We start from the raw sequence: 18,042 nt of genomic DNA, 5'->3' as shown, positions 1-18,042 counted from the left end.
AAGGTACTATCTCTCCTGGTACAGAGCTAATATCTGGTTGATGCTGTCTTTAGTCTTATGGTGAGCACCCAGTGGGAGCGCCGAGTGCCCGATGGGAGCCGAGCGCTCGGTGGGAGCGCCGAGTGCTCAATGTAGTATAAGCCACACAGGCTGAATTGTTTATCTGTAGTACATGGATGGCTGAGCACCAAATAATACTCGGTGCCAGGCATATCTCCCAGTTTTGGTGCATTAGTAGTTGTCACCAACCAGCGCACAGTCCTGAACTCCAAAGTTCCAAACGCTCAAGTTCCAAGCATCGATTAGCACTCCATAACTTCCAGGTTTGCAAGGTTCAGTTATAAGTGCTTCCACCTGTCTGTCCAGTGACATCTTTCGGGTTCCTGGCGTCAACCTACCGTGTCCGGTGACAGCTCCTCCTATGGTCTGATGCCTAATTTTAGATCACGATATTGTCCTGTATGTTGCGCTATTTCCCACTGAACAGGAACCAAGTCTATCTCCAGGCAAGACATGAGCCACAGTTGTTGAATTGCTGAAGGAAGCTCCCTCCTTTGTTTTCGTCTTAGTCACCCAGGCTTCGGTCAAGGTTGGCACTTGGCTTTCGTTTAAATGAGCTAGACAAGTGTCGTTTGTCTGCCTTCACTCTAGGGCCTAGTAGGACGTAGTTTGCCTTGTCTAATTGCTGGAAGACCTAATCTTTGGGACTGACAGCCAGGGGAGCCCTTTCATTTTTCACACTAATCTCAAGAATTTTGGAGTTTTTCTTTCTGCCAGAAATCACTGTTTTAAAATGGTCTAAGTTATGCCCTATTTCTCACCTTCATGTCTCTGATGTTAGTGGTGAGTCTTCTCTAGTCTCTGGCATACACAAGATGTTAGCCAGACTGGAAGAACTATTATAGGTTTGTTGCTTTGCAGCCCCCAATATTCCATTCAGTTTAGAGATTTCGAGGAAATCGTTCGAGAAGGCTGTTCGAAGTACGATTTGTTCGTAAGTACGATTTGTTCGAAATATGAAACAAATATCCCCATAAGAGATAAAGGGAACCAGGATAATTCGTTCCAGCCAACCCAAAAAGTCCCCTTTTTCAAATTTTTTCTATTATTAATGTGTACAAAAGTTAAATTATACGTTAAAGTAAAATTTTCTTAATTTTATTTTTTGTGTACAATTTACGAACTGTGTGGTGAAAATGGCGCCCGGTCGGCTGGGGGATGGAGGGAGGAGAGACAGGAACCCTTTGAGCAAACCAAATTGGTTGCAGTATGCAAAGGTTGATAACAAAATCAATTTTATTCACATATTAGGTGCAGGGATAATCAAAGGAATTGATAGTGTGTCCGATTGTGTGTCAGAGAGAGAGAGAGAGAGAGAGAGAGAGAGAGAGAGAGAGAGAGAGAGAGAGAGAGAGAGAGAGAGAGAGAGAGAGAGAGTTTACACTTGGATCTTAAGTGCACAATCGAGATTAATTATGCCACAGTACATCAACTTACTACTGGCAAATGGCACTTTTAAAACAAACATGAGGATTTTGCAAGCAGATAAGTAATAAAGTCATGAGTGCAAGTAAAGGAAAGAGATAAAAGAACTTTTCACAAGGAAGCCATTTAAAGAAACAATCGAAGGCATGCAGAAACTGAAAGCCATGCCAGTTTGTTCATTACAGAGCTTAGTTACCTTTACAATAGTAAAAAATCATAAAAAGCAATTGTCACTAGATAGGTATTTTACTGTAACAAAAATAAAAGTGATTTAGGTAGATTGAGTGTAAGTGAAAGAAATGGGCAAATAATCATCCCAGCCCAGCTGATAAGTCTGTGGGAAGCAGAACCGTTCTTCCCTCTCCTCTCCTCTCTTTCTCTATGGTCTCACTCATCGCACTGAACACTAACTTGAGCAAGCTTTTTTTTTTTTTTTTTTTTTTTTTTTTTTTTTTACTGTACGTATTGCAATTGATTGTTTTCATGTTTTACTATGTTAAATTTATTGTGAAATAACATTTTATTTTTTATGCAAATTGGTACTGCTTTTATGTACATATAGTAAAGAGTTTACAGTCTCTTCCCTCCTCAACAATACCACGACTCACGATAACTTAAAATCATTCATTCATTATTCCTCAAAAATATAAATGCCACCTCCCTCTACCTCAAGTTAGCTGTTAATACTGTAATGATGAATGATTTTGTTAATCATTTATGCTACATTTTATTGTGAAAAGCTTTGTTCTTTCATTTACTATTTTGTTAATATTGTTCAACTAGACCGTCTCGCTCGGCGCACCAAACACTGACTCAATCAAGACTTTTTTTCTGCATTGCATTTGATTGTTTTCATATTTTATCGTTATGTTAAATTTATTGGAAAATTCCCTTTTTTATGTGAATTGTTATTGCTTTTGCATACATACAGTAATATTTTAATTCTCTTCTCCTTCTCTCCTCAACATATCAACGTTCCCTCGTTCAGTCTCAAGTCAGCTGGGCGAGACGTCACCATGGTTATGTATGATTTTATACATCTTTTATGTTAAATGTTATATTGAAAGCTAAATTTTATATTAAATGCTTTATACTTTTATTTATTTTGTTGAATATGATTATCATTAAACTATATATTATCAATGAAATTTTTTTTTAAATATTGTTTAACTTGTAAGACTCAGTAGGCCATCAAATACAAGTATAAACTAGATAACCACTCAGTTTGATGTATGAGCATTTTTTGACAAACGATACAAAATTTTATAGAAAATTTTGTTCGAAAAAAGGAAAGTTCTACATAAGAAATGTGCGACAAACGAGGTACCACTGTACACACAGTTTTTGGAATGATATGGAAGATTAGTGGCTCCTGGCGCAAGTGAGTCACGCATAGCGTAGCGTTCCACATTTTGAAGGTGATAACTTTCTTGGTGCTTCGATCAACTGAAGGTTTACACATTGACAGTTGTTCCTGTCTTCACTCTTGCAGTACATACTTTGCTTTATTGAACCAAGCACTGGAGCACTCGTCACTACCTTTTTATTTTTGTGCTCGGCGGCCACCTCTGTATGTCCAGCATCAACTCACAGTGCCCAGATTACTATGGCTATATAAATTTTGAAACCATTAATAACTTTTCAGATTTTTCTCTGCATACAATTCTACAAGTGGGTATTGTCGAGTCCAGTTCAGTTTTTGTCAAATCTGCAAGGATGTTCACATTTTCTCTTGGTGATATTTTAGTCTGCATAGCATCAGCTAGTGCTGTGGTCTGCAATTCTGTATGTCTTTCTAGTTTATTCTCTGGGCTGTGAATCAGCCTATGCTTCAGGAGAGGAACCCCCAAAGTGAATTGAGGACAAACCAGACAGCTTCTTCATTCAATTATCATGGCAACAGAATGGATTTTGTAGATGCAGGAAGCACCCTTCCTTGTCCCTGCCAGCTCAAAAAGTTATTAGACCCATCTTATGGGACAGTCTTCCTAATGTGAGGATCTTATTACAGTCTTTCTGGAAGGAAGTTCCTTCATCTGCAAACCTAGTCATGAATGTCTTATTCATGCTTTGGTGCTGGATTGGGAAGCCTTCTTTGGGACTTGGGATCTTCCGGGGAGCGATCCTTGGAGAGAGAGAAACCCTTCTCATTAAGTTGAAAGTTTCTTTGCATAACTCCATTGCCTTTTGACCTCAAGTGAACTTGTAGATTGTGGTAACCATTCAGACAGGACCACATTTCTAATGTTTTATGTAAGTAAGGTTCTACACCATGCCTCCCTTTATCCATAGGAAGAGTACTGTTTTTATGGACAGATCAATCAAGCCCTTCTTTTCCCTCGATTGGTGCATAGAACTTGAGTCTTATCAGACATACTCTGATGCCAGGATGGGGCAGTTGATTCCTTGACTGCTGGGATCTGTGGAATCTATGGGACAGACCTGTCTGGGGCATGTTTGCCCCTTCAAGGAATCTGCGTCTTCCTCCTTTTGTGGCCATACCGTCCCTATAGCATGTAAATCAGATTCCATACTATAGTCCAATCCATCGAGCCTCCTCTCCTCACGACCTTCAACACGATCAAGGAAGAACTATACAATGTTCAGGCTATCTCTAAGTTACATGGTCCGCTTAACCCTATTTTTCCCAGTATCATAATTCCTGAACCTGCCTGGTTGTGGGTGGATCCTACAGGATCCTCCCCCACCATGTCTTCTCAGATAACCTCACTTTAAGAGATCTACAAAAGTAGTCTGATTTTCACCAGACTCCAGACTGTACAGAGGATTACCAATTGGGAGGTCTTTCCTTACATATTGCAAAGACCATTACAAGTCACGTAAGTGAATCCTCTTGTCGTCTTCCAGACCTGGGGATTGACTTTCTGAAGCTAGTTTCTCTGGCCCTACATCACCCCGAGACATCTGTCCCTTCTGCAGTTACATAGTAATGAAGTGTCAAATTACAGATAACTCATGTGTAAGCACAGAGACCTAGTTCATTGGCATCCCTATCTTATTTTCCTTTAAGTCCCTGACATGCCCAACCAAGGGAAAAGATAATTTACTCGTCTACCCTGGGATTTTAGTCGTGGACAGATACTAGCCCAAGACCTGGATCGGTTTCTTTCTCCCTCAAGAGTTTTGCGGACATCCATGTCTTCCAGGGGCAACAGAGTTCAACCGAGCTCATATATAGCTAGTCTGGCACCCTGCCTCCCTGGCACCAACAACAGGCCATCATCAGGCTTTGCTATGACACCAAATCTTGCTCTGAGCACCCAACAGCGCTCACTAGCTCTGAGGAGACTATATTTTCCGTTCTGTTTGAATGTTCATGTTCGAAGGCCCTCCAGGAATTATGTTGTTTTAGTACAAGCAAGTTTCTTCTCCTAGTCAGAACTCCTGACGACAACTACAGCCTGGCATCAGCTCATTCTCTGGGAGCCTAGAGCACTCTAGTGCTGAAGAGGAATAGAGAGCTCTCTTGCCTGGCTGGCTTGTCTGGTATTTCCTAGAAAACCAGAATCACACACCAGTTATAAACCAGAGTGTTATGACAAGAACTCATCTCGTCTTTTGATTAGAACATCTCGCCCTTTACCCTAATGGATTTTATCTTCTAAGACACACACAGATTTAGGAGAAGCATTTGCCTCCTTTTAGCAAAAGCTAGATGTTAGAACAGTCTCTTTCTCATTAGCTTTAAAGCGCTAAAGTATCTCTTGCGTTCATTTGACATTCGACCTACTGGTAGTTTACAAGCAGTCCCTGGTTATCGGCGATCCAGTTTATGCTGCTTGACAAGCGCCATAAAATCAGTGATTTATGGTGGCATAATGGGCAAAATTCCAGTTATTGGCACCATAAGGCTCCATTTTCGATTATCAGCAACCCACAGCTAACGGAACCAAACCCCCCTTAAATGGGGACTGCCTGTATCTTTGTTTCTCATGATTTTGAGTTTTTTTGCGTGTTTAAAATGTTGGTAGTACCTAGCGAATTTTAGTTACTGACGGAAACATAGGATTCTCTCCTATTGTCCGAACCTTCCCCTTCTAGTGAAGTGTCGAAGTTTCAGATGCCGGGATGGGTTGTGGTTTCACTTCAATGTAGGTGACAACATAATCTGGTTGTTTTTATTATAGTACTGCACCCAGGGCAAGGGCACCTTGAAAGTCTGGCTAACCATTGGATTGTTCCATGGCTGCATATCTTTCAGTTATGCTTTGGTAGCAATCGGAGTATTCCTCCGCTAAAAGCTCCCCCTTAAGCAGAGGCAAACCTTGGCTTTACTGCTCACCACCACTACAAGTTAAGTTGAACACCAACCAGAGGCAGTTTCTACTGTAGGCTCTCTTGACTAACAAGGAATGGCAAGCATTATTTTCATTGCCAGCAGCTTTTCTATTTCTAATTCATTACATGCCTTAATGCTTTAGACTAGAATGTGTCCTAGTATCTCACCTCCTGTCAATGTGGGAATCAGCTTTGTAATTACAGGCAGTCCTCAGTTATCGGCGATCTGGTTTTGTGGGGCTTCTCTAGCGCCATAATAGGATGAGTTTCGGTTATTGGCACCACACAGGTTCTTATGGCGTGCCATAAGGGGGCTTATGATGCCATATGGGGGCTAATGGCACCATAAATCACTGATTTTCGGTTAATGGCAGTATTCACTTATCGGCACATCCCTGGGAACGGAACCCCCGCTGATAACTGGGGACTGCCTGCACTTGGTAAGTTACTTATTTAAAAATGACACTTTTGTAATAAAATAAAATCTTATATTTTCTTATGAATTACATAATCAGAGCCCTACCTTCTCCCCTCTGATGAACATAAGCATACACAGAATGGGTATTGTCTGCTGAGTCGTTCCTAACCCTCCCTTTAGGGGGACGAAACTGGTGTCACCTACACAGAACACTGGTGTAGCTACTGTGAAATTTGAATCTAAACTGCTGCGAATAAATGAAACTAACAGCTATGTAATTATTGGTAAGTATATCTAAAATTTCATTTTATTAAAAAAAATGTCATTCTTAAAATTTTTGTGTCACAGACACAAACATCACAATTTTTTAAAGTAAATATTTTTCCTAACTGTACAAACCTGAGGTCCTTTACATAAGGAATTACTTTCAGCGTAGCTGGAATTCGGCCGTAAGAGAATAACAGCAAGGTAGTTAGGCAGTAACTGCTTGTCTGATAGTAGGGAGTCCCGCCTGACCGGACGTAAACATTCAATTGTGCTTTAGGCCCAGGAACAGAATGAGGGGTGGCATGAGGTAGGCCTATATGTAAAGGACCTCAGGTTTGTGTAGTTTGGAAAAATACAATTTACTTTAAAAAATTGTGATTTGTTCCTACACGCAATACAAACCCTTGGTCCTTTACATAAGGAAGACTCACTGATTGATGGGAGGAACCTGAGTCATGTGAACAGACAGGTGTTCGCCCAGCCAGATTCCCACCCTGGTCATAAGAGCAAGGGGGGGAACCTGGCCTCTGTCCAATTGATCAGTGTGAGAACTGCAAGACCAATGGTCAGACCTATGGACCAATTCATAAGAGGGAGGTAAGCGTAGCCTCTTATGAATAGCAAACAAGAACTTATAGTTGGAAGCAAGATGACAAAATATACAGTAGTAGTATTGGGTTTGTCTCAAGCTAGTGTCCACTTCCCCCCTTGTTAGGGAAGGGACGGATATATGCTTCTATACCTAAATGAAATGGAAAGACTGGAGCTCAGTAATATAGCTTACCTGCATCGACCGCCCTTTCCAGCATGTGACGACCGCAGCCCTCTGCCCGTACGAACAGAGTAGAATGGGGGAGGAAGAGAAGCCAGTCACACTCTCATTCACACCCATTCATATGGTTACACAAAGGTGAGATGCAACCCTGTCCAGTTAGAGGAGCTGTGTATGCTACACAACTTGTTGAGCAGCCACCACGGGTTCCAAGGAAAAGGTATCCAAGGACCTATGGGCAATATCCTTAAGGTAGAAGAAGGTGAAGGTGGTCTGGTTGGACCACACCTCTGCCTTCAATACCTGCGAAACTGACAGATTCTTGCGGAACGCAAAGGTAGAACCAATACCTCTAACTTTGTGGTATCTTGGACGAAAGGTACCAGTGTCGAACCTCCCTTTGGAGGAGTAAGCTCTCCTGATCACCTCACAAAGCCAGAAAGAGATAGTGTTCTTGGACACCTCTTTCTTGGTCACCCTGGTGCTAACAAAGAGGCATCGACACTCAGGCCGGAGATGGCAAGTTCTCTTCAGATAGTGCCGTAGTACTCTAACGGGACAAAGTAGCCTCTCATCTACATCATTACTGAAGTACTCTAAGGAGGGGTCTTGAGGGTCAGATCCCTGTCTGACGACTCTCAGAGAGGCTCATAGGGTTCATGAGTCAAGCTCCTTAAGACAAGAGTCACATCCCACTCAGGAAGCCTGAGTTCCCTGGGTGGGTAAGACCTCTCGAAGCTCCTCATAAGGAGGGATATCGCCATAGAAGAGGAGATATCCACTCCTCGCAGCTTCAGGACCAAGGCCAAGGCAGACCTGTAGCCCTTAACTGCAAAGACAGAAAGGAGCTTCTCTCGGCGAAGACTAGGAAATCCGCGATCTGTTGAAGAGTGGCTCTGAGTGGAGAGACTGCTGCAGAGGACTGTCTGAGTTATCCTGCCATCTCTGTTGCTGCTTGGCAAGAAAATCCTCTCGCTCGCAAGAGAAGGTGGATAACTGCCAGCCGTGAAGTCACAGGGACTGTACTGCCGAGTGGTATCGTTCTACATGCGGTTGTGCCATGGGGGAATCTCTCATGGTGCCTTGGAGAGATAAGCCAACAGATCAGGATACCAAAGGCCATTTGGGGGCCACCAGGATCATCTGAAGATTGCTGGTAACCGGCACTCTGGTGATCACCTTGCAAACCAAACAGAACGGGGAAAAGGCGTAGACTTCAAGGTTGTCCCACGGACGTTGGAACGCGTCCTCTGCAGCTGCCCATGGGTCCGGCATGATGGAGAAGAAAACCGCAAGTTTTCTGTTGCGCCGGGTGGCGAACATGTCCATCGTGGATGCCCCCACAGGTCGAACAGCCTTTCCGCCACGTCTGGGTGAAGAGACCATTCTGTCCCAATCACCTGATTCTGGCAGCAGAGCTTGTCTGCCACTACATTCCTCTTGCCTGGAATGTACCTGGGTGACAGCTCTACTGAGTGAGCTGTAGCCCACTCATGCACCTGCACTGTCAACTGAGGCAACGGGAGGGACACTAGGCCCCTGTTTGTTGACATATGCCACTACTGTGGTGTTGTCGCTCATCACCACCACAGTGGGTCCCATCACTCAATCCCAAAACTCTTGGAGGGCTAAAAACGCCACCTTGAGTTCCAGGATGTTGATGTGAAGGTGCTTGTCATGTTGATCCCACACTCCTGCAGTCAGCAACTCCCCCAGGTGTGCACCCAAACCTTCGTTTGATGCGTCCAAGAACAGAAGCACGTCCAGAGGGGGAGTGTCCAACTTCACTCCTATTAAGAGGTTCCTGTCGTCTAGGCACCAGAATAAATCCTTCCTCACTTCCTCTGTGAGAGGGATGAGGAAGAATTGAGGATCCTGAGCCTGTGACCAACACTCCTTTAGTCTCCACTGCAGAGACTGCAAGTGAAGATGCCCATGAGGGACTAACTTCTCTAAGAAACGACAGGTGACTGATCACGACCTGTCAAAGCTGGGCTGGGTGTTCCTGTTGAGACAGAAACAGTTGAGCTGCCTTCCTAAGCTTGCTGATCCTTGAGTCTGTGGAGAAGACTTGTGCTGCTACCGTGTCGATCAGCATGCCCGGGTACTTTATCCTCTGCTTGGGAACAAGATCCAACTTCTCAAAATTTATCACAATCCCCAGATCGTGACAAAAGTCGAGAAGACGATCCCTGTCCTATAGCAACTGCAAGAGAAAGCTTGCCAGGACTAACCAATCATCGAGATACCTCAAAAGATGTATCCTGAAGGAGTGGGCCCAAGCTGAAACCAGTGTGAACACTCGCGTGAACACCTAAGGGGTGGTTGAGAGTCTGAAGCAAAGTGTCCTGAATTGGAACACTGTCCCCTCAAGGATAAAGCAAAGGTACACCCTGGAGAACTGATGGATGGGTATCTGAAAATACGCATCCTTCAGGTCCACCGAAAGCACGAAATCGTTCTCCCTGATGGAGGCGAGCATGGAGTGTGCTGTCTCCATCATGAACAGAGTCTGGCGAATGAAATAGTTCAAGAAAGAGATATCTATCACCGGTCTCCAGCCCACCTCCACCAGGAAAAGGCAGCTGTAGAACCCCGGTGAAGGATCTCGGATGATTTCCACAGCCCTCTTGCTCAGCATAGTTAGCAATTCCTCCTTGAGTGCTAGATCCTTGGAAGAACCAGGGATGTACGTTTGGAGATGGACCGGATGATTGGTGAGGGGTGGCCTCGACTTGAAGGGCAGAAGACATCCCTCCCGAAGGACATCCACTACCCAGGTCTCGGCTCCGTAGCGCTGCCATGTTGCCCAATGGCTCGCCAGGCACCCCCTCACCGATGGCAGCAGCTGAGGGGGAATGCCATCCCTAGCATTTCCCCATCTTCCTCTTTTGCTTACCTCCCTTCCCGCGAGAGAAGGGAGGCTGAGAGTGGGGCTATTGTTCCCCTCTCAAAGCAAGGGAGGAAGGCTGGGTCTTTCCTCGCGCCCTTTTCGACAAAGAAGCAGTCTTGGGGGCGGAGGAAGAGCTAGCTTAGCTCTGAGGCCTAGCCGCAGTTGCACGACACAGCCTGGACATCTTGGCAACTGCCTGGTGGACAAGACGGTCGCTGTCTTCAGCTCTCCACTCGTCTACTGCAGCGTCCAACATAACTCTAGGGAAGAGAGAGGAGGAACCCAGCAATGGTCCATTCCTAGGACCCAATGCCGACTCTACACTAGCCACCCTGGTTATACGAGTTAGGACAGCGTCCCTCCTCCTAAGAACCAGGTTGGCCCACAAGTAGAAGCGCCGCTGACGAGGTAGAGGAGGGGGAAGCAACTTGTCCAATCTGTTGGCCCTGAGTGAACTCTCTTGTCCAGAGACATGACTATTTACTTGGTCCAACACACCCTCACACAAAGAAGACCAAGGTAACTCCACACAAACTCTGGGTTCCTTCTTAGAACCCCAGAATGACTCTAACTGTGAAGGGCGGTCAGAGAGAGCAACCATCAGTCCTTCCCAGAGGTCAGTGTGCTGACGAATCAGCACAATGACTTCTGCAAAAGACCTCTGGATCTCCGGAGTGACTGCGTCTTGAGGAGAAGGACCATCAAGTCCTTCCAGGACGAGTCCCTCCCTCGACCCTCTTCCTTCAGAAGGAAGAGCCGCGACAGAGCCCCTAGGATCTCCTCGAACCACTTGAGCATATGACCTCTCGGGTCCTAAGACTGCACCGGGCACATATGCTCTCGTGGCCGAACCGTGAAGAGAGTCTCCATGGTTTCCCCCTGATCGCCTCACTCCTCCCAGTGTATCCCGAGGAGGTTGAAGGGACAGGTGAGGAATATCTGACACTCCCACTCGGTCTGTTAGCAGAACTAACCGATGGAGCAGGCTGCAAGCAACCACCAACCCGCAGTGATGATCGGTTCGCAGATCTAGAAGAGTGCTCTCCCTGTGGAAAAGCACTCCTCCGAGGATGGTAGCGACACTTACCCTAGGGGAAGCGCTACTCGAGGCCTGGACAGAGTGTAACCAACGATCGGGCGAAGAATAGCGTCCACCAGTGTGACGAGAGCGGGCACTGTCCTCACAATGCGTCACAGCCTCAGAAGAAGCCGAAGCTCCTCCAAAAGACTGAACGGGAGACCTCCTACTGGCCTTACCACGTGACCATCACGTCACTCCTGGGAGAACACATGATTGCTATGCAAGCGATCATCGGCAAGGCGAAAGTCACCTGAGTGACCCTCACCTTCCCTTTGCACCGTGCCCGAGTCGTGACAGTGGGCGGACTCAGTGTCACTGACAAGCTGCACACTCACCAGTGGGTGAGCATACACTCTGAGAAACTCGTGACCAAGCACCCGAGACGGTTCCAGTCCTACAGGCAGAACCTCCATAACTAGGAGCAGAAGTACCAGCGGTAGCGAGTACATCTGCGGTCCCCGTCCTGCGTGGCCATGGGGGTGGCGAGGCAGTTCTTGTTCCTTAAGGAACGGGAGGACCAGCGGAAGGCCCACCTGTCTCACCAGAACAGCAAGACAGACTTTTAGAAGTCCCAAAGCAAGACTTCTTGGAGTGGGGGAGACAGCCTTCTTCTCGTTCAGCAAAAGAGCCTCAGCAGAAGTGGTGGAAGCAGTAGATGACAACGATGACACCTTTTGCTTCTTCTTTGACTTCTTTGTCAGCTTCCTCAGCACTGCAGTCAGATCCCCCATCCAGGGCGCCGCTGAAGCAGCAGGCTCCAGAGCAGCCTGGACCGGGGGCACCGACGCCACAGCAGCACTTGCAGTCAGGAACAGGGGCAGCAGGCATGGAGATGGAGACAGGTGAAAGATCAAGTGGGGATATCTTCGAATGATCATACCCAGCTAGGGCAGAGAGGACTGCATAGCCTGGAGGAGGAGGAGGAGGAGGAAAAGATTCCACCCTCGACGTATGCAGCACCGACAATAAGACTGCAGCAGGTGTAACCGAAGTTATGAGCTAGGTGTACACCAAGTGGAGCGGTGCTGCCTACACGGGGCATCGAAACAGTTGTAGTAGTCTCCAACTCTACCCCATGAGTCACAGGGGCTGACGAAAAATGATCCATCAGCCCCTGGAGTGAGGAAGCGCTAGGCAACCCCAGCTTCACCTAAGCCTGCTGCAGATCCCCGACCGTCGAGTCAGACACACCTGACAGAGCAAAAGTCGGGTTAGTAGGGAGAACTACCTGTTCGCCCCGAAGGAGAAGGATCCCCTCAGTGTGACCAGAAGTTCCCGAATACAGCTCCAGGTCGGCATGCCTCCCCCACTCTTCTACACTTGATGAATCAAGCAAAGAAGTGGAAGGAGACATTCCCCCCGAAGGAGAAAGAGTGAGATGGGGAAGCTTACGCGGAGGGAGAAAGGAAGACGATGGGTTAGCTACCAACGGAGTCGACGGGGGCTTGTAACCCTTCGACAAAGCCTTGGATGACTTCCCCCGCGATCGCCTCCTCCCCTCATATCTCACCCACTGCTCTGCCAACCAAGAGATACAAGTATCACAAGGGTTGTCTCTATTGCACTCTCGCCCTCTGCACTTAGCACAGAGGGCTTGAGGATCCACATCCATTTTTAAGTGGAAACCTCCGCATTTTCTGGCCTCCCCTCCAGGGCAAACGCATTGCGCAAATGGGGGTGAAGAGGCTTATCCAAGTTTTGGGTTTGCATCTTAAAAATAAAGCAAAAAACAAAACACAAACACTCATAAACCAAAAAAAAATAAAAAATAAATAAAAAGTAAAGGAACAATCTCACAATTCTCACGACAGAGGTGGGCAGAGAGAACGTCAGCACACGACAGCAGCTGAAAGCGAAGTGGAATGTTTACGTCCAGTCCGGCAGGATTCCTGACTATCGGACAAGCAGTTACTGCCTAACTACCTTTGTTGTTATTCTCTTATGACAGAATTCCAGCTACCCTGAAAGTAATTCCTAATGTAAAGGACCAAGGCTTTGTATTATGTGTAGGAACAAAACTGATTTTCATGTCTTCTTAATCCACAACTTTGGAAAAATGCCATAAATGAAATAAAGTTAATTGTACATGATAACTTGCAGTCTAAGCTGGCCAGTGATACATTTGAAAGTGGGGAAGAAGGGGAAAGAAGGGAGGGTGGAATCCAGTATCTAATGTCTTGATCACTCTTCACCAGCTTGACAATTTCAAGAATGCTGTATTCAATCAGTACAGGCGGCCCTCGGTTAGCGGCAGGGGTTCCGTTCCTGGCCACCGACGCCAAGCGATTTTCGACGCTGAGCAATTTTAAAGCCTACGGCCGCCGCACACTTCTTTCGAAACTCTCGACCAGTCAAAGGCGCCTAATCCCACAACGGCGCAATAAGTAAAATTATATTATGCAGTATAGTACTATAGAATTTACTGTACAGTACATGTGGGTGTTTAGAGTATGTAAAGATATAATAAAGTTTATACAGTGTACAGGTAGCTGTAGTGTTCAAGTTACGATCATTAGTCTTACGATAGTTCGATTTTATGAGAGATCAAATTACAATGGCCTAACTTTATCCATCTTCTAGTTACATAAGTTCAATAACAGCAAAAGAGAATGGTGAAAGTATGGTTTAACGTTATACTCGTTGCGTGAACGTGTACAACCATGAAGAAACCGAACGGAAAAAGAAAACTACTTTTTTTTTCTAAAGTACAACCGAACTGGATAACATCTGTTGGCTTGTAGTATTTCGATCATCGTACTACAGTGCAAACATTACGTATTTGTTATGAATGGCGTTATGTATAGAATAGAACCGAGATATCTTAATGTAATAACTTTATTCGCTATAGATAAGAGATCAATATAGATTAAAGATCAATCGGGAAATATACCGTTAAATTTAAACCTAATTCATGACTGAAGCTGAGAAAACTGTTCAAGCTGCTAATGACTATTATCGTACAGTGGCAACAAGGATAAAAAAACTGCAGTAAACGTCTGCCATCACAACAACCACCAATAGATAAAATTGGGATAAAATCATTTTAATCAAAACTACTGTGCTTGAAAGAACACATTTTACTGTTGGTTTCACGACGATATAAGATAAATAACGTAAAGTTCGTTATAAACGATGATAAATAAAAGGATTACGTATTGCGAACGGAATCACGTAATTTTTACGCAATAAAACAAACATGCCGCCAACGTAATCTGTTAACGAAAAAAATAGTAGTTCACATTCACAACGAGACAATATTCAATAAATATTTCCACCTAAAAACACGCTGTATAAGGAAAAATAACTTTGTCTCATATAAGTCAAGTATCTAGATATTCGTTTATGCTAACTAGAAGCAAGAGCATTCTCTCAGAATTGCGTTATGGTGAAACAGACTCGTATTCATCAGCTGATTTCAAAGTTCAAACACAACATTGGCCGCTCCGCGGAATACGGCTTAAGTGCCGTAGTCTTTTAAAATACAATAATATGAGAATACATACAATATTCTTGGATACAGTGAAATAATGTATAACTTTTTAAAGGATTTATGGAAAATATGCATAATTAATAAAATTAACGTAATGCATTTTCGGAACTGGCGGACAGAACGAACATGAAAAAAAACCATCCCCTGACAACGTGGAGCGTAGTTACAAAGGCTTGCCGTAATTTGTATCTTATTTCTGTACAAAAATGAAAATACCTTTACGCATATATTTTCATACACATTTTAAACATAAAAGCATAAACATTTGAAAGATCGACACATCGAACGCTAAATTTGCACTCATTTTTTTCTTTTTCTTTTTTTAACTCGCTATTTTTGAAGAGCGGCAGGACGGCGGCAAAAAAAGTGCTAAATTAGCGATCGATGTGTCGATTTTATAAATGTTTATGCTATATGTTTAAAATGTGATGAAAAATGTATTACGAATGGGGTATTTTATTTCTGTGCAGAAATATGATAAAAAGGCAGCTTTGAAAACTCCCCTTCAAGTTATCGACTACGATGTGTTTTTCAAGTTCGTTCTTGTATGCCGCCGCGGCCTACAAGAACGAACTTGAAAAACACATCGTAGGCGATAACTTGAAGGGGAGTTTCAAAAGCTGCCTTTTTATCATATTTCTGCACAGAAATAAAAATACCCTATTCGTAATACATTTTCATACACATTTTAAACATAAAAGCATAAACATTTATAAAATCGACACATCGATCGTAATTTGCCACTTTTTTTTAAATCGATATTTTCGGAAGAGCGGCAGGCGGCGGCTTACAAGAAAAGAACATGAAAAAAACATCGTATTTCTTTGGTATCGTGAAGGGCAGTTTCAAAAGCTGCCTTTGTATCATATTTCTGTACAGAAATAAAAATGCCTTTCACGTAATACATTTTCACACACATTTTAAACAAAAGCATGAACAATTATGAATCGACACATCCATAGCTAAATTTGCACTTATGTAACTCGATATTTTCGGCATAGAACAGCGTCAGAGGCATATATTTTACCCTAATACCTACGTAATAACTCTCCATAAAATTTGTAATATAATTTGCATAACCTTTATGGTCTGAAGACATTTCTACATATGTATGAACTCGTTAGACAACAGGCGCTAGCGGCGCTGTTAACTGAAATTTGTGCCGTAAAGATACCTTTAAAATGCCTTATTTTTTTAATGAATATTTTGACGACCGCCGTAAAACCGATTCGCGTTGAGTGATTGCGCCGTTAAACCGCGGGCCGACTGTATATGACAATAATATGAAAATGACATTTTTATAATAAAATTACGTTTTATATATAGTACACTTACCAAGTAATTACTTAAGTAACAATTATGCTCGCATGGTATCCTAAATCTAAAATTCGTGATAATGCAACAGTTGCAAAGCAAGGGTTGACAGGCCTTGTCCACTGCAACGGGAGTGTGGAAGCGACAAAAGTCAACGGCGTCATTCTATTTATTGCCACAAAGTCCATGAAAAAAAAACAAGGGGATGGGGGAGGGCTCTAATTTAGTAATTACTTGGTAATTATATTATAAACCCTAATTTTATTATAAAAATGTCATTTTTATACAAGTAACTTAACAAAATTACTAAGCTGATTCCCATATTGCAACGGGGTGGGATGAACGAACTATTATAGGTCAATGCTTTAAGTATATGTTAATAACTTGAACTAGAAACAGAGGCTAACACTGAAACAATACTTGTTGCTTCCTTACCTCGTAAGGGAGCTACAGAGGTGATTTTCATGATAAAAAACGGCAAAAACAGGCTAAATGATAAGAACTCATAGGTGAAGAAAAAGTTTCTATCCTCTGCAGTCTGTAGTCAGCTAGGAATACCCTGAGAAAGCCAGAGAACACTTCTTATCCCTCTTCCCACTATAGCAAATCCCACAGCATACACTAATTATAAGGGAAAGCCCTTGAACAAGACTTCACTTTGCAAGGACAAACAAAATGAGGGCCAGTCTTTGTGGGGGACAGGAAACACCCATTGGGCAGCCACGTCCCTTACAACAAATTAGTTTTTTTTTCTTTTTTCTTTTTTATAAAAAAAAAAATTAAATTCAAAAACAAAAGGCAACAAACACTAAAAACAAAAAACAAAAAACACGAAAAAGTGAAGGTGAGTCAGTAACGGACATAATCACCACTCAAACCTCATCTCCATATTTTGACTACTGCATAAACTACCTTGTTACCAAATTTTCAAGTGAATGCAGGTCATGTTGAAAGATACTCTTATATAAAAGGTAATGGTTTACATTCCTACAGGAACAAATAGTATTTGGGATAAATCTTACCTACTGTTTAAGATAGCTTATAATTCTGTGCCGACAAGCGAGGTGATACTATAAGCCATTTATAACAGTAGGTAGGTAACCAAATAAGAAATTTTATTATGCAAATTTATATGCTTTTGGATATGGTCTGCACACCACAATATTGAGAGTGACCTAAAAGAACACAAGAACAAAGCAAAGCTTGAAAGCAATGTTTACAATTTTAGTACATGCTTATCTTAACTCAAAACCAATCCTAAAACTTACCCAGTTTGTATGCGTAGGCAATGAACAAACAAATTTATGTCGATGGACATTCCATATCTTTATGGTCTTATCATCAGAGCCAGTCACTAACTGTTGACCATCGGGAGAGAAGTGCACTGATCTTACCGAGTTATTATGTGCTCGAAATTCTGTCGAGTCCCCTAAAATGGTTAAAGAAAACACTTGTGATTGACAGTAAACAGAATGACAGTCTTTTTGGAGTTTGGTTAGTCAGTTTCATGTGCAAATAATTAAATGTTTTCCTGACTAACAAAGAAATAAATAATACCAGACAGAGTCATCTACCTAACCTACTCATTTTGCTCAGCTGGATTGGGGATGGTAATAAATCTACTAAGTCATCAATTCAAGCCAACTCACTCCTCATTCATTCATTTTCAGTTACTTGCATGCTTGCGTCTGACAGCAAACATTATTTGTGCTTATCACAGTTCTCATTGACTCAGCCACAGGGAGGCTTGAGGGACAGAGCCATCAGCTTTGGCAACTTCTTTGAGCTCCCTCCTCAGCAGCTTGCATGGAATCTCTTGGGCAAAGTTGACCATGGATGATAAAGTGTACATTCTGGTACAATAGTTTTAACATAAAACAAATTCTGTGGCCTTTCTCTTGCAACATTTAGCTGGTTAGAAAAAAATGTAGCCAAAACCCATCGAAGGCTATAATTAGCTAAGCTACTTGAGCTGAATTTGTTAAGGCATTTAAACCAGTCAAAATACAATTCCCAATTCATC

At 43.3% G+C, this 18,042-nt stretch overlaps 1 protein-coding gene and 1 pseudogene across 1 annotated transcript in view; one reads left to right on the top strand and one right to left on the bottom strand.

Annotated features, from left to right (window-relative positions):
• LOC135222076 (POC1 centriolar protein homolog A-like) overlaps positions 1-18,042 on the top strand; it is a 158,555-nt pseudogene that overhangs the window by 91,257 nt on the left and 49,256 nt on the right.
• Positions 1-18,042, bottom strand: part of LOC135222101 (POC1 centriolar protein homolog A-like) — a 57,915-nt gene that overhangs the window by 27,741 nt on the left and 12,132 nt on the right. Inside the window, exon 2 of the mRNA XM_064260272.1 lies at positions 17,288-17,469. Within this exon, the coding sequence (XP_064116342.1) occupies positions 17,288-17,469 (182 nt within the window). The remainder of the gene's footprint in view (positions 1-17,287; positions 17,470-18,042) is intronic.

The sequence above is a fragment of the Macrobrachium nipponense genome, chromosome 3 (genome assembly GCF_015104395.2).
Source record: "Macrobrachium nipponense isolate FS-2020 chromosome 3, ASM1510439v2, whole genome shotgun sequence".
Lineage (NCBI taxonomy): Eukaryota > Metazoa > Arthropoda > Malacostraca > Decapoda > Palaemonidae > Macrobrachium > Macrobrachium nipponense.
The sequence above is the reverse complement of the archived record's forward strand: the minus strand, read 5'-3'. Positions and strand labels throughout refer to the sequence as shown.